Genomic DNA, 18,026 nt, shown 5'->3' on the forward strand with positions numbered 1-18,026 from the left:
TGGATACTGATCAAAAGGGCCAGCATCTAGTCCTGTTAACCCTAACCCCCCACACTCTGATACACATGCACAATGGAGAGAGGGGAGTACATTGCGACCACACACCTTTGGTGTTGGCTTATTTTTCTTGGGTTCATAAGAATTGGGAATGTTTAAAGAGGACCAACCACCAGGATTTTCATATATAAACTTAAGCGAGTGCTATACTGGTGATATCATGCCATCATATTATTGTTTTGTGGCCTACGTGAGTACGGTGCATTCCCTCTCCTGGTCACAACCAGAGTAGAGGATGTGAGGGCGCACGCGCCACCCTTGCATAGGCCACAAAACAATAAGATGATGTCACACTGTCTTCACAAAGATGGAGCCGAGATATGCACTATGCGCAGGGGCCAACTCCGATGCCATCTTAGTGAAGAGATTTAGTAAATCTGTGATATAGTGTAATTAACATAAATAACAGAGACAGGAGAAGGAAGGACAGGCAGGACGACAAGGGCAGGAATAACTAGCAAAACCCGACCCACCTATTAGATATTCCGGTGAACCTATCATTAAATAACAGTGCATTTCACAAACTTTACTTGCCTGTATTTCAGAAACTAGACATCCAATCTCACAACTAAAGGTATGTATAGAATCAGCATGATAGTGTCAGTATAGCTCTGGCTTTAGTTTATATAGGAAAATCCTGGTGGTTGGTCCTCTTTAAATCCAACATGCCTGTCCATACTTTCCTTCAACATTTGCCGATCAGGGAAGGTCAGAGCAACTTTATTCACAAAAGGTATTTGTAAGACAAAACAAAGAGTGCGTAAAAAATACAGACGTGGTGTCATGTTTTCATTATACTTTTCCTCTGATTGGTTTTGGCTTACAGATACTGAGGTAAAAACACCTCAACAAACAGTCAATGTGTGCAAGAGGCCTTAGATGAACAGCTGACACTGCCGAAATCTGTCCGTTCCATCAACTATTATCTATGGTTTATTCCATGGGAATAATAGCACTGTGTGCATTTTTTAGGGCGTGAATATATGAGTTGTAGAGAACATAGTTGCACATAGGAGCTGGGATCTGGGGTTACCTAATTGTTCCTGCAATGGAACATCCTTCACAGTTTCCTTTCTACTTGAGGCTTAGCTTGTTACTATACGCAGGGGTACATTTTAACCACAAACACCTGCATATAATGCATTGTATGCCCAAGTAAGCTCCTGGCAGATAGGGTTTCCATTTCCGTTTTTTTGTGAAAGCATAGATCCATAGAATGATTAACATTCTAATAGTAAAATATCACTAGCGCACATAGTGAACTGATTGACACACTATACACAATGGTTGCATTTCCTTTGAATAAAAAAAGGCACAGCAAATCTGCTGGGAACACTGAATGTACAATGCTCAATGTATTCTCTTTATTTCTCTTTATCATTTAATGGCCTTTGTCTCGATCTCGAGCTATGGCGACTAGCTGGATGAAGATCGGTCTTGTGCAAGCCTAGATAGGTCCACCAGGGTCTTCTCCACCGTTATCTTGATTGTATTATTTCACGTAAATTATCTTAAGATCCAATGAGAATTCTAAGTGCTGAAATCTACAATTGAAGTCTCTGTACTCCCGGGATACATACCTCCCCGATGTATAATTAACAAATGACATGGAGGGGCCTCTTTGGTGCATTTGTTGTGGCACTTTAGCCTATAGAGGAAAAAGGAACAAAAGTAAGTCGTTAGTATAAAGAGTAAAATATAAGTAAATTGCTAGTAAAATAAGCTAATATGGCAGCAGGAGATCCACAATTACTGGATTTATTGGTGCAATCAGAAGTACAATGTGGGAGCTACTTCATCGCTTATTTGCCAAAAGTAAAAAAGTATCAAATACAAAATAAAAATTAAAATAAAATTGCCAGATTTCCTTGGAAATTCAGTCAATGAAATGTTTCTTTTTTTATGAAAGTTAAAAGTTTTAGTTTAGACCAGTGATGATTGTATGAGCACACCCAAAATGCACACACAGCATTATATATTATCCTGTTGCCCTATGCCGAGTCCAGCCATTGTTCTGCCAACTAATTAAAGGGAAAATAGCTTAAAAAATGGCAATAGGATAATACATTAATAAAAAAAACACCATCAGTCTTGAAGTGGTGATATCACAGACATGCTATACTTTCCATTACTATTGTCTTCATTTACTGGCCTCAGAGGTGATGTTGAGCATGTAAAGAACATTTCTGCTGAGGCCAGTGATTGACTACAGTGGACATGTGAATCATATATAGCATGCAACCAGCTTCAGGACTGATGGAGGCGGTATCCCTGCAGATTTGAAAGAAGATTTTTTTTTATTATTTTGCTATCACAAAAAAAAAAAACAATTTTAGGCTCATCAAAACATTAACTTAATAAACCGCATGTAGGCACACTGCTGTCAAGGTGGCAGCTGCTACCATGTTTCCCAAAAATAAGCCCTACCCCGAAAATAAGCTCTAGCAGGGATTTTCAGCCTTTTCGGAGTATGCCTTTAATATAAGTCCAGCAAGAAAATAAGAACTAGTTGTTATTTAACAATGAAGGACACTTAAAGAAAGAAGACACCCCCGAAAAGAGAGAAGACAGCCCCAAAAGAGAGAAGACAGACCCTGCATACGCACTCACCAGACCTTGAATAGCTACAACTGGCAGGTGCCGACAATGGATGAGCTCTCCCAGGCTGATCAGCGTTGCTGTCAGGTCTGCTCACATACATATATATACACACACACACACACACATCGGGTCCAGGATCCCTCTATTCTCAGACACACACACAAATCCGATCACAGTGACATCACACATCACACGCACACACACACACACACATCTGATCGCAGTAACATCACACACACATACGGGGATACCGTACTGCTTCCGAGAGGACCTGCAGTGCAATGCATCGAGGACCTGTGGTGGAACACATTGAGGACTTGTGGTGGAACACATCGAGGACTTGTGGTGGAACACGTCGAGGACCTGCACTACTGGGAGCACGGGCTGTGGAACTCATGAGACCTGGGAGTGATGCAGATGTCTGGGGTCTGGCAAGTATGATTCTCCTGGGGGGTGCCTGCCTTCTTTTGTGGGTAATCTTAACCCAATCCATCAACCCATGTTTCCCCAAACATAACCCTACCCCAAAAATAAACCTAGAGCATTTTTCAGGGCAAAAAATAATATAAGACAGTGTCATATTTTCAAGGAAACACGGTACATCTGTATATGTTAACAGAGTTTTTGTAGACTGACATAGATCTCTTTTACAGATTATCTCTGAGAATTGTTAGAAAATAAATAAAACAAATTTAAATATTACTTTTTTTTCTAAATACTATACCTTTATTTAACAAAAAGGTATGCTTCATCTAGTGCATTCTGTCAGGATTTTAAATGATGGCAGCTACCATAAACAGTGTGTACCTGTCCTAGATTTCAGAGGACACACAGGAGGACGGACTGTCAGGCATCGTGAACACACAGTCCACTGTTCAGTCAACCTGACAGGACACTGAGTGAGGCAGACTAAAGGAGAAGATAAACACCTTTCTTTAACTGACTAAGAAAGAACATCCATCTCAGTCAGCCTGACAGTTCAGTTCAGAGCAGGAAGAATGTCTGTCTCGATCTTCACACGTTCTAGGATTTTTATACACAGCTAGATGGAAGTTGCCATCTTTAACCTCCTGACAGCGTGCACTAGATGAAGCACACATTTTTGCTAAATATAAATAAAGGTACTTGAAAAAATGTTTGCTATTTAAGACATTTTATTTATTTATTTTAGAACATTTCTCAGAGAATCACTTTAAGGATAAAGCATGATAGAGTAAACAAATTGTTATGATATATAAATATTTCAAAATAATTTGCAGGTTCCTATTAGGCGACATTGAAGTAAGGAATAGAAGGAACTCAATTTCCAGCATAAAAATGAAAATAAGGGCAAAATTAATCTTGCCAACGATAGGTTTTTGATCACATATCCTACCATAACTATAGCACAGTTGTCACGGTTTCGCCTCCCCATCCACATTGCTAGGGGGCAGAGCCTTCTCCCAGGCCTCCCTTCCGGAGCTTGGATGCTTTAAATACTGTTATCTCCGGTGAACCAGCGCCAGCTATAAGCTTAGCGCTGCTTTGCCTGTATTTACTGGTCCCTGTAAGTGTGATCCTGATCCGTCTCCTCTCTGTGCCCTCAGTTTCTGTCTATATTCCGTCCCCTAGTCATTCTGTAATTCCTCTGTCCCACCTCCTTCCTTCCCACAATAGTCCCGGTTGTTCCTCCCTTTCCTACCTCCCCACTCGGTTGCTTCCTCTGGTATTGACCTCGGCCTGGCCTCGACCCTGCCTCTGCTCATTCCTGCGGTCTTCCTTCTCCCCGTACTGTGTATGACTCAGCCTGCCCGACCATCCCCCGCTGATGCTTTTCGGCTGATGCTGCGAGATACTGCACCAGCACACACAGAGTTTCCCTCCTTGCTTATTCAGCTCCGTGTTGTGTATTTCCCTGCAGGACTCTAGCTCCCCCTAGTGGCAGCCTGACAACAGTAATATTTAATAAGTCAAGGGCAGGAAAACTCATCCAACTTTAGCAGCATGGGGTGTATTGCTTACTGTATTTGACTATTCCGTATAGTGATATACACAACTACAGTAAGACCCTACCTGAGTTTAAAATAAAAATGAAATTTACTGTTTTGGATACTGTTTTTCATTAGTTATTCCTCTTGGCTGAGAGGGGAATAACTCCTTCAAGGTTCTGCCACCTTACAGTGTCAACCGGGTAACCTGGTCCAATATCAATTACAGAAATGAAAGGGAATCTGTCACCAGGTTTTTGCTACCTCATTTGAGAGCAGCATAATTTAGGGAAAGGCACTCTGAATCCAGTGATGTATTACTTAATTTACTGGGTGAAGCAGAGTTTTTAGATGTAGCAGATCTCAGAAAGCTAACCTCAGCCACACCACAGATTTGTGTGTACATTGTCTATTGACAGTGAGCTGCTTAACAGAGGAGGGAGCGTGGTCAGACCAGGGATCAGGCGGGCTATAGTCCAGGCAGTGTTAATAAAACATTTATTGTATTGAAACCAAAGCATAGATCCTAATAAGTGACACATCAGTGTCTCAGCCTCTTAATGCTGCCATCATATCACATTCCAAAATCCTGCTGACAGATTCCCTTTAATAGGAGCTATGGAAACAGCTTTACACTATGAGGTATGCAGCACTGCTTTTTTATGGAAACCATTTTAGGCCCAATATAGCTCAGACGTTCTCTGCTGGTTTGTAGCACCTCTTACTGTGGGCAGAGTCAGACATAAAATAATTACATAGGAATAACCCTTCAAAATAAAAAGTGGAAATTACCAAATTTGGAAGCTGTTTTTATTAAACTTGAGTTAGTTCATACCATAATTGTATATATTGCCTTCTAGTTCCCATTTGATACTCACATACAGTACACATTACACTCCATGCTGCTCAGCTTGGATGCTTTCCTGCCCCCCCCATAGTAAATGTGACTGTGCTGTAGTTTTTGCAGTATATGTGATCAAATACCTATCGTTTTCAAGATTGATTTTGTACTCGTTTTCATTTTTATGTTGGTAATTGAGTTCCCTCTATTATAGTCATAGCCGCTGAGAACTTTGTGAAGGTTATTTCCAAATACAAAACAGAGTCAAGCATGTGACTGATGTCTCTGCAGTTCATAGTGAAAACAGCCCTGTTATTTAGTGGTGTGCTCCTGACTGTTCTTGGCCATTAGATTTATTTGTTAAATCTAAAGTGTGAAGGTGAAAATAAAAGGCACAAGGAAGACATAAGAGGCCACGCAGTGGAGGACGGCTGTGCGGTGCTGCTCAAAACCGCAGGGCTTGCTGAGAATATTCTGTGCACATTCATACATTTCACCCCTATATGTTAATGACCTAAATATATAAAAATATATATAAAATCTTCCCTATATTTAACTTCTAGAGACAAAAGGAAGAGGTAAACATGTCATTTTAAGATCTGTATTAGGGAATTATATCAGATTGATAGCAAGATGTAGGGGCAGAGTCCTTGATTCCAGCAATGTATCACTTACTACTTCTTGGGCTGCTTGCTGCAGTTTTGATAATTTCACTGTTTTATCAGTTGCAGAGCTAGCAGTTGTCTGAATTCTGAACTCTGTATTACCCCACCCACACCACTGATTGGCAACTTTCTTTTTTTTGGCAGAAAGATAGTGATCAGCGGTTTTACAGAGCTCATGAATATAGAGGACTACTTGGCAATACTAATCCTCTGATAATAATCTTCTGCTGATAAACGAGTGATTTTATCAAAACTACACTCTGCAGCCCAGTAAGGCTACTTTCACACATCCGGTTTGAGCCGTGCGGCTCAATCCGGCTGTGAAACCTATGCAACGGATGCGGCGAAAACACCGCATCCTTTGCATAAGTTTTTACATGCGGCCGGTCCGTTTTTTTCCGGTTGCGGCACGCTACTGAGCATGCGCAGTGGAAGAAACTGCATGCGGAGGCCGGATGCGTTTTTTTCCGCATCGCGCCGCATCCGGCGTCCATAGGCATGCATTGAAAAATGCGCCGCAGCGGCCGGATGCGGCGCGATGCGTTTTTTTTTGCCGGAGCAAAATACGTTGCAGGCAACGTTTCATCCAGCCGCGGCATCGGCTAAATCTGCCGCATGCGGCAAAAACCGGACCGAACGCAAGCCCATGCGGCACAATACGGCACTAATGTACGTCTATGCAAAAAAACCCGCAACCGGCGGCAAAAAAAACAGTTGCGGTTTTTCTGCAGAGCGCCGTATTGTGCCGCAGAGCAAAAACCGGATGTGTGAAAGTAGCCTAAGTGGCACATCGCTGGAATCAGGGTCTGTGTCTCTACAATATGCTGCTCTCAGAATAGGTGGCAAAATTAAGATGACAGATTTCGTTTAAGGCCCATCCAGAAAGGACAATAATTGGAGATTGAACATTGCAAGGAATGCGTGTTGCCAACTTTTAGACTGTCCGAACAGGCAAAGAACCGCATTGTTAAGTGCAGTTATATTTAAGCTTTCTTAAAAACGATCTGGATTGGCAGCCCTTTTGTCCTGTGTAAATGACGCACCCCAGGGCTATACGGTACTCGGTCCCGGGCAGTATATTCACTGGGACAGTTCACTGGGTGGCCGTTGCCTGGTTCTGTGACCCTGGGGGTCGCTTGAAAGGGGTTATGTACATAGGAATGATAATAAAGTTTTTGTCGTGACGCCACTTGCGGGTTGCGGCTATTTAGATGGAGCCGTCACTGCACAGTTTCTCACTACTGGGGCTGATGTTAATGGCAGCCTGGATTTTGGGCCCTCCGCAAGTAGGGCCAGGCCCCAGGGGATAGATGATGGTGTTGGAGCGCGGGAAGAAGATAGGCCACACAAGGGATTGCAGTGTAACTGGTTTCTTTACAGAAAAATTGCAAAAAAAAAAAAAGTGGGATTGCATGATTGGTTTTGAGATATTTTATTCACTATACGAGTTCGTAGACACCAAACATGTATAGGTTTACTTTTATCTAAGGGGTTAAAAAAAAATCAGAGTATGTCCTAAAAAGTGGTGCATTTTTTGCGCCATTTTCTGCAAACCGTAGCGTTCTCATTTTTCAGAATCTGGAGCTCAGTGATGGCTTATTTTTTGTGTCTCAAGCTGATGTTTTTAATGGTATTATTTTTGCGCAGGTGCTACGTTTTGATCGCCTGCTCCCACTTACACTTACAGTGGACTGTGGAGTGATTATTTACATTTACATTTTTTATATTGGGGGACCATTTCCCATCAGACGTCATGTATCCCCCTTACCTTTGGTTCGGGGGCAACATGTTGATATGGGACTGGGCCTGTGTGTTCTCCTAGGTGCAGATGCACTTTAGGTACTTATGGTCCCTTTTACTATTAAAAGTAGACCCTCCTTTTGTCTATAATATGTACCCCCCTCATCTCCTGTGGTGGTTTTTAATATTTTGATTTTATAAATACTTATTGTGATTTTCTAATAAAGTTTTCTATATTTTGCACATATGCTCTTGTTTTTTCCTCTTTTTTGACTTTTCAAATCCTGAAGGTTCCATGGACTCCTATGAACTCTGTGCTTTAGTTTCTTGCATAAATTTTCTATTAAGGTCAGGTGATCGGCCTGGCCATTCTATCAGCTTTATTTTTTTCTCTGAAACCAATTGAGAGTTTCCTTGGTTGTGTGTTTGGGATCTTTGTCTTGCTGAACTGTCAATACCTGTTTCATCTTCATCATCATGGCACATGGCAGCTGATTTTTTATCAAGAATGTCTCATTACAATTGTCCACTCATCCTTCCTTCAATTATATGAAGTTTGCTAGTGCTATATACTGAAAAACAGCCCCACACCATGAAGTTCCCACCTCCAAACTTTACTGTTAGTATGGTGCCTTTTGGCTTCTAAACATGGTGTGTATTATGGCATTCAAAGAGTTACATCTTAGTCTCATCTGACCAGATTATATTCTCCCAATGTTCACAGGCTTGTCTAAATGTTGTTGAGCAAACTTTAAAAGCACTTGAACATGCTTTTTCTTCAGCAATGGAGTCTTGCATGGTGAGCATACAGGCCATGGAGGCTGCTCAATGGTTTTTTTTTTTAAACTATTGTTAACTGCTGATTCCAGGTCTTTCTGTAACTCTCCATAGGGGTTTTGTGGCTCTTTGACAACTCTTCTGATAATTCTTTCACTCCTCTATTTAAAATCTTGTGGTGAGCACCTGGTCGTGGCTGGTTTTTGTTTTAATGATGTTCCTTATGCCTCCAGATTATGGCCCTAACAGTGGTCACTGGAACATTCAGTGGCTTAGAAGTTCTTCTGTAATCAATGCTATCAGTATGTTTTGCAACAATAAGGTTACAAAGGTTTTGAGACAGCTCACTGGTTTTACCCATCATGAGATGTTTTTTGTGTGGCACCTTGGTAATAAGACACCTTTTTGTAGGCCATCAGTTGAACCAGCTGATAATCTTTTTCATTAAGTAGCAAGATTGCTTTCTAATTACTGAAAGGTTACAGGTAGTGTCATGACTTTCCATGGCTTTTTGCACCTATTTCTGTGTTCATATGTTCCATATTTTTTACGTATGTCATTTCTCATTATTAAAGAAAAACAAATGTATGGACATCTATGGCTTGATTTCTTTGCCTGTGTGGATTGGATGGGTTGTTACTGACATATGGTGGGAATAGCACTTTTAGATATATATTTACTAGAAAATTGATGACATAATCCGTACTTATTTCACCCGCTGTACATGGCTCATTATAATGTATGTATATGGGTCATAAAAAATATCTATCTGTGGACAAACTAAAATAGTGTAATTTCTAGGGAGGCTATTGACAGAATGTTGTATTAAACACTATAAATCTATTTGTAAATATGGAATAACACAATACTTCAGGTAATACATTTTGTATTGAAAATGCTCATTCCATTTAGAATACTAATTCTGGAATAGCGGGGAAAAATATTTCTATTATTAAAATATATAGCAATAATCTGCACTGAAAAGAAGCGTATTTTATCCATCCCCAAGTTTAAATACATTTCATCTGAGTCATGAACAGTTCTGCACAGGGTATAAAGTGAATCACATACTTGCAGTTTTTACATTTGAGTCCAAATAGCATCCCTTTCCCACAGACAGTACAGGTCTGAGACATCCAGTACTTGGTTGAGAACCTGCGAAATAAGGGAAGTATATTAAGTTCACTCACAAAGTTGTAGTAGATATATTAGTCATTCGTTATTAGAGATGCCCTTTGCTGTCCTACAGTCAAGACTGGTTAGCCCTCATACACCAAAGAAATAATTTCCGCCATATATAAAGATTAATTAGGCTTTTGCTTTTTAAGGTTTTGGAAAAAGATTATATTGACATAAAGTCAACAAAAGTTCACTTCAGTCTGACTTTTAACTTTTTTTTTTTCCATTCCATCTATCATAGCATTTTAGAGATTTAGGGGAGGTTTGTATAGAGAACCAATGGAGTATTAAAAAAGTATTTAAATGGGATCCGTTAACAGATTTCATACGACAAACTAAATATATTGTTAGATCCCTTAGACCAGATGGAGCTGGTATATAACGTTTTTTGAAAATTTTCCTGCATAATATTAACACAAACATTTTAACAGTCCAGCTCATGTTCGTTATAGTATCAAGTTAAGACACTTTCATATAGGATTATAAACCTATTTTCACATAGAATTTCAAGTAAGTACACCAGCCTCATAGGGTCTAGGAGATTGCTTTAGCAATGTATGTAGTTTGTAAAGTAAAATCTGGTACAGATCTGTCTTAAAGGGAATTTGTCATCAGATTTTTGCTGTGTAATCTGACAGCACCATAATGTAGGCACACAAACCCTGATTACAGAGATATGTTATGCTGTTTCAGTACATTCATGTGTTTTATTAGCAGAAGCTTATCACTACAAGACAACTGGCCTTGTGCCTCAAAGTCCAACCATGACCCCAGCACTGATTAGCAGCTCTGTCATTAAACAATGTACACAGAAAGCTGTGGAGTGTGTGGGGTTATACACAGCTCAACAGCTGAGCTCTGCTAGATCTGAGAAAACTGTGACTATCATAACTGCTGCACCCAGTAAACTAAATGACTATTACAGGGTATGAAATGATTACACAGGGATTCTTAGGCGGGCTTTGCACGTTGCGACATCGCAAGCCGATGCTGCGATGTCGCACGCGATAGTCCCCGCCCCCGTCGCAGGTACGATATCTTGTGATAGCCGGCGTAGCGAAAATTATCGCTATGCCAGCTTCACATTCACTCACCTGCCCTGCGACCGTCGCTCTGTCCGGTGACCCGCCTCCTTCCTAAGGGGGCGGGTCGTGCGGCGTCATAGCGACGTCACACGGCAGGCGGCCAATAGCGGCGGGGGGTGGAGATGAGCAGGATGTAAACATCCCGCCCACCTCCTTCCTTCCATAGAGCCGCCGGCGGCAGGTAAGGTGATGTTCCTCGCTCCTGCGGCGTATCACACAGCGATGTATGCTGCCGCAGGAAAGAGGAACAGTATCGTACCTGTCACGGCAGCGTAATTATGGAAAAGTCGGAGCCTGCACTGATGATACGATAATGACGCTTTTGCGCTCGTTAATCGTATCATCTAGAATTTACACACAACGATGTCGAAAGTGACGCCGGATGTGCGTCACTTTCGATTTGACCCCACCGACATCGCACATGCGATGTTGCAACGTGCAAAGCCGCCCTTAGACTAACCCTCAGACTAGGGACCCTGTGCTGTCCCTTATCTCAGAAGTACGCTTGATGGTAGCAAGGTCTGAGCCCCCAGCGTGACCCTGACTACTGTCCAAGCCCTGATCTTACTCCCCCTCTCCCTCACCCTCGGGGTGGGCAGGAAAACACAGTAACAAAACCCCACAAAAATGACATGGACAAGGGAGAACAAAAACTCATACACACTGCACTCAACCACAAAGGAGAGACTATACGTGTACATAGGAATAAATAAAAAGGAAGGAAATAAATGCACAACAGGGAAACTTCCACACCACTCAAAATAGCAACTACAGATCACTAAGAACTGGATCACCACAATCGCTGGAGCTATGCTGAACCTATTATCAGATCATAGAAACAGATTCCCATCCCTTAAATAGGAAGAAGATGGCAGTGGGTGGTAATCAGCAACCTAAGCTCCCATGAGCTGCACACCAATCCACGGGAATTAAATTTTTCAGGACTGAGGAGAAATGGAAATTAATCTGCTGATGCCCGTCTCTCTGAGCAACTAGGAGACATCAAGTTGCCTGTCTACAATGTGAATAGAGTCTGAAGCTGTTATTGCACCCCGTGAGTGTGGAGCCAAACACCGGATTACAGTGAAACATCGCTGGAATCGGGGTCTCTGTCCCTACATAATGCTGCTGTCAGATTACATAGCAAAAACCTGCTGACAGATTCCCTTAAATTGATTGTGTGAAACTATAGGAGATTTTAAAGGCTTCTTCTTTCCCAACTCTTGTCTATAGGCTGCATGAAGTATTGTAGCTCAGCTCTATTTTCTTGAATGAGGCTGGGCTGCAACACAAAATACAACCTATAAACAAGAGTGGTATTCTTTTTTATTTACTATGCATTGCTTATATAGTGCCATCATATTACATAGCACTGTACAGACATCATCACTATCCCCATTGGGGCTTACAATCTAAATTCCCCATTAGAATGTCTTTGGAGGGTGGAGGAAACAGGAGTGCCCGGAGAAAATACTTTCTGGAAATGGACTTTAAGATGAAACAACCAGTTTAATTCCCCATTCATTTGCTCTACGTAAGAATAAGCTTTATTTATTCTGATTTAATGTGTTGCATAGAGCGTGGAAAGGTTCGAATTTTTGTTGAACTATATCTTTTTGTCAGTGTGTTACATTAATGCTGATGTATCCAAGTAAAATATATGAATTATTTGAATTATATTCGTATTTTTGAGTTAAAATCCACTTTTATCAGTATGTTTACATGTGAAGACTTGCACTTTGTAGGCAGCTCTTGTACTTCCCCAACAGATATAGCGTACTTGATTGTCATTTTCATTTTCACATGAAGTTGCTGTCATTCTGGTTTATTTTACACCCACAATGCCTTTTAAATTTTGCAACATGAAGGATTTACCAGAATGTGCAGAATGGACATCATTATGTCTGCCTGATATCAAACTTCATATACCAAGTATTAACCTAGTCCAATATTCACGCGAGAAAATGTCTTATCGATGCCTGGATGGGGAGGAAGGATTGGCTTCTATCTCCAATGCGCATACAAAATACTTCCATCTTAACAGCGTTGAGTTTATTGCACTACTGCCAGACCTCAAGTTAATTTGATTTCTTTTTATCATCCTTGCTGAGTTTTATCTCATCTTAATAGTTCAGTTGCTGAAATGGGATTCAAATTCAGGCCAGATCCTCCTTCTTGGGAGATGAGTGAGGGAGCGAGAGAGAAGATGAGATTGCTCTCAAGTAGGATGCGAACCATTCAGTCTTTACTCTTGTTAAACAGGATAATCAATCACCTTGTATTAAGCAAGAGGAACATATTGCTATCCTGGAACACTATGGTTAACTCTTACAGACAAATCGGCTGAACTGCCGGGGAGGTGAAGGACTTAGTACTTTACTAGTAGGGGATATGAAATTTGTAATACTTTTATTCCCATTTTTCCATAAAAAAAAATTTCCTATGGTGCAAAGTGATATTATAGCTATAATTGTTATTGTTTTTCTTTTTTTATTCACTTGGGTACTTTTTATATGAAGGTACCTCTACTCTCTCTCCTACTTGAAAAAGTTGATTTAAAGTCTGGAAAAATATTTCATGATTAGTTATTGTGGCACAGATTCATTGATGGCTCCATATACCTGCCAAGTATTTTTGATTTGGCTTGGTATATGTGCACACAACGTATTTTTCAGGCGAATTCTGCCCAAAAAATAGCCACAAAAGCGGCGTATAAATTATTATTATAGAGTGCACAGTGACATATGACTTTGCACGTTTTGTCTTATATTACTTCTTTTAGCTACGTCAGTAAATTAAGTCAAATGCCCATTCTACTACCGAAAGTCACCCGCTCTCTTAACTTAGCAGTATACAGAGAAAGCTGCCGCCACCGTAAGAAAAAGAGCAAAGCCCGGAAAAGTCGGAGAAGTGAAATGCTCATTCTACTACCGAAAGTCACTCGCTCTCTAAACTTAACAGTATACAGTGAAAGCTGCCATCAACATAAGAGCAAAGCCAGGAAAAGTTGGTGACTGCACAGGCATCTAAATGACATCATGAAGTGAAATGCTCATTCTACTACCGAAAGTCACACGCTCGCTTAACTTAGCAGTATACAGAGAAAGGTGCCTCCACTGTAAGAAAAAGAGCAAAGCCCGGAAAAGTCGGAGACTGCACCGGCAACTAAATGACATCATGAAGTAAAATGTTCATTCTACTACCGAAAGTCACTCGCTCTCTTAACAGCATAGCGTGAAAGCTGCACCAACATAAGAACAACAGCAAAGCCAGGAAAATTCGGAGACTGCACCGGCATCTAAATCACATCATGAAGTAAAATGTTCATTCTACTACTGAAAGTCACCAGGTCTCTAAACTTAGCAGTATAGAGTGAAAGCTGCAACCATTATAAGAACAAGAGCAAAGCCAGGAAAAGTCGGAGACTGCACTGGCATCTAAATGACATCATGAAGAAAAATGCTCATTCTACTACCGAAAGTCACACGCTCGCTTAACTTAGCAGTATACAGAGAAAGCTGCCGCCACCGTAAGAAAAAGAGCAAAGCCCGGAAAAGTCGGAGACTGCACTGGCAACTAAATGACATCATGAAGTGAAATTCTCATTCTACTACCGAAACTCACCCGCTCTCTTGACAGCATAGCGTGAAAGCTGCATCAACATAAGAACAAGAGCAAAGCCAGAAAAAATCGGAGACTGCACCGGCATATAAATGACATCATGAAGTAAAATGCTCATTCTACTACTGAAAGTCACCCAGTCTCTAAACTTAGCAGTATAGAGTGAAAGCTGCAGCCATTATAAGAACAAGAACAAAGCCAGGAAAACTCGGAGACTGCACTGGCATCTAAATGACATCATGAAGGGAAATGCTCATTCTACTACCGAAAGTCACCCGCTTTCTAAACTTAGCAGTATAGAGTGAAAACTGCCATCACCGTAAGAACAAGAGCAAAGCCAGGAAAAGTCAGAAACTGCACTGGCATCTAAACGACATTATATGCTCATACCCTTAGTTTGCCATCCCTAAAAGAAAACAGATAGAGAACCCTTGACCAAAGTCCAAGGAATTTTAGGCTGCATGGGAACCCCAGTTGGAAAACACTTTCAACGTTGACCATGACCACTATATTTAATCATACCAGCCATTAATTTTCTGCTGCAGAGACAAAGACATGATAATGAATTTCCTTTGTACAATATATTATTAAATCCAAATAAGCTAATACAATAGATATGACATTTTGTATTTTTACGGGACTGTACTTTTATGGCACTGCATATAAAGGCTATGTAGTTCAAATGAACATAAAATGTTTATAGTTATTTATTATGTTATATTTATTATTTGTTACACTGTGATGTTAATTTCTTTTTAATAATTAGTATTTCCACTTTGATTAGTGCTGTGATTTGTATATTTAAAATCAATTTTTACCACTGGCAGTTCTGAATGTCCAAAAGCTGAATACATGGCCTAGAAAACAGAACGGGGAGGGAAAATCACAACTGTAGTGGTTATAGTTCTGGCTAAGAAAAGTGATTTTCAAATCCATGTACGATTTAGCCTAATAACACTACTACATGGAATATTTAATGCTCCAAATATTCATGTTACCGCGTATTATAGCAGTACTGGTCCATGAATGCCCTAGATATGTGCACAAGAGTATTGTATTTAATACATATATACATACATGTGACTGAAAATTATATACATATATATAACTAGATATACTGTATATGCACAGACATATATACAGTGGCATGCAAAATTACTGTTATTGTGAACAGTTACGCAAGTTGAAGATGAAATGATCTCTAAAAGGTATAAAGTTGACAAATTTCCCTTGTATTTTTGTATTTTAGGCAAAAAAAATATTTTCATCTTTTAAATTTCTAAATTACCAAAAAAGGAAAATGTACCAATGCAAACGTTTGGGCATCCTGCATGGTTAGCACCTAGTAACAACCCCTTTGGGAAGTATCATAGCTTGTAAACACTTTAAAGTTGAAAAGATGATGGCTTCTACAAATGGATAATGATCCTAAACACAAATCAAAATCCACAATAGATGACCTCAAGGCACAAGCTGAAGGTTTTACAATGACCCTCACAGTTCCCTGATCTGAACATCATTGAAAATCTGTGGCTAGACCGCAAAAGAGCAGTGCATGCAAGACGGCCCAGGAATCTCACAGAACTGGAAGACTGTTCCAAGGAAGAATGGCAGAAAATCTCTCAAACAAGAATTGCAAGACTCTTGTCTGGCTACAAAAAGTGTTTACAAGCTGTGATACTTGCCAAAAGGGGATACTACTATTTACTAACCATGCAGCGTGCCCAAACTTTTGCATAAGCCCATTTTCTTATTTTTGTAATTTAAACATGTAAAAGATGAAAATATGTATTTTTTGGCCTAAAATACAAAGGAAATGCGTCATCTTTAACTTATGTATAAATATTTATTAAAATTACTACTATAGACTGAGCAAATGAAGCTGAAAAGGTGGTCATAAAATACAAAATTTAATGAGCGGGTTGGTTAAATTACTGTGCAATCATGCAATTCTTCCATGTTTATAGAAGATGGCATCACAGTAAAGACACTAATCTCCTTTAACCTGCCAACCTGTAATTTATAATATTCTGCAACACATGCTATTAGTTCTGAATCATAAGTGCAAACCAGATAACCATCCATTAATAGTAATAATAAGACACTAAGGTGCTTATTACCTTTTTCTTCACAACACGTATATCCCTCAACCTGGTTTATCAATGCAGATCATACAAGTGACCTCTTCAGCATTAACATTTCTGTTTTATTGTGTATTAATAATGTATTATAGAAGTAAGCTCAATGATTTGCTTGATATATTCTAATTCCACGGGCATTAATATGGAGTTTTCCCCCTTTTACAGCAAAAAAATATTTTCCACTCATATGGTAAGGTTTTCTACAAGAGTGTGGAATTTTTGGTTCATTCCTGTAGAAAAATATTTATAAGGGCCGACATTGACGTTGGCCGAGAGGCCCTGGCTCACAATCTCCATTCTAGTTCATAATATAGGTGTGCGATGGGGTTGAGGTCAGAACTCTGCGTGCACCAAACACTCAACCATGCCTCCATGGACCTTGCTTTGTGCACGTGGAACATTCATGGTGGAACACAAAAGGGCCTTTCTCAAACTGCTCTCATAAAGTCATAAGCATAAAATTGTCCAAAATGCCTTTATATGCTGAAGTATTAAAATATTCAGTGACTGGAATTAAAGGGCCTAGGTTTCCCCATAAAAAAAGAACCTATAGCATTATCTCTCCTCTACCAAACAATAGAGTTGGCAAAATCCAGTTGTCCTCAGGTTCATTGGCGGTGTGCTTTACATCACAAACAAAAAGAAGATTGCAGCTCTCAAATCATCATTTCAAGCAGAACACGTCTCTTTATTCACTATGAAATGTAGCATGGGATTACGCAAATAAAAACACCCATTCTGCTTCTAGGGTCGAGGGAATGCTGCAATCTTACGTTTCTTAGGGTTTATGATTTTTGTGGAAACAGGACTGACTTTCTTTGCATTCGCTATTCAATACTGGATAACGAGCATATATCTGTCATGTTTGGGGTCTACCCCACTCCATCTGATTATTGGCATTGTGCTTGGTGATGTGAGGCTTGCAAGCAACTGCCTGACCATGGAACCAATGCCAACTTTGTTCACAGCCTACAGTTTTTGTGCTGATGTTAATGCCAGAGGAGGTTTGGACTTTGCAGTTATTGAGTCAGGAGAACTTTGGTGACTATATTATACATTTGACAACTGCGCTCTGTAATGTTATTTCATCTCCACTTTGTGGACAAGTTTCTGTGGTTTCTAAGAACATTCAATTTTGAATAATAAAACTCGCAGTTGATTGTGGAATATTTGGGGGAAAAATGTGAACTGATTTATTACTACTGTGCCATGCTATCACAGGACCATGCTCAAATCCAGTGAGCTCCACCTATCCCTACCCAAATGTTTGTAATGGAACACGACATGACCACGTGCTTGATTTTATACATCTTTTGCAATGGCACTGAATAAAAATTCTGACTTCAATGATA

At 40.1% G+C, this 18,026-nt stretch overlaps 1 protein-coding gene across 2 annotated transcripts in view; it reads right to left on the reverse strand.

The window, feature by feature from the left end:
- The window catches only part of KSR2 (kinase suppressor of ras 2), a 724,223-nt gene that overhangs the window by 204,707 nt on the left and 501,490 nt on the right, over nucleotides 1-18,026 (reverse strand). For both annotated transcript variants that reach the window (XM_075324106.1, XM_075324115.1), the window contains exons 7-8: nucleotides 9,720-9,803; nucleotides 1,638-1,705 (exon numbers count right to left, since the gene is read on the reverse strand). In XM_075324106.1, coding sequence (XP_075180221.1) covers nucleotides 1,638-1,705; nucleotides 9,720-9,803 — 152 coding nt within the window. The remainder of the gene's footprint in view (nucleotides 1-1,637; nucleotides 1,706-9,719; nucleotides 9,804-18,026) is intronic.

Source organism: Anomaloglossus baeobatrachus, chromosome 1 (genome assembly GCF_048569485.1).
Source record: "Anomaloglossus baeobatrachus isolate aAnoBae1 chromosome 1, aAnoBae1.hap1, whole genome shotgun sequence".
Classification (NCBI taxonomy): domain Eukaryota; kingdom Metazoa; phylum Chordata; class Amphibia; order Anura; family Aromobatidae; genus Anomaloglossus; species Anomaloglossus baeobatrachus.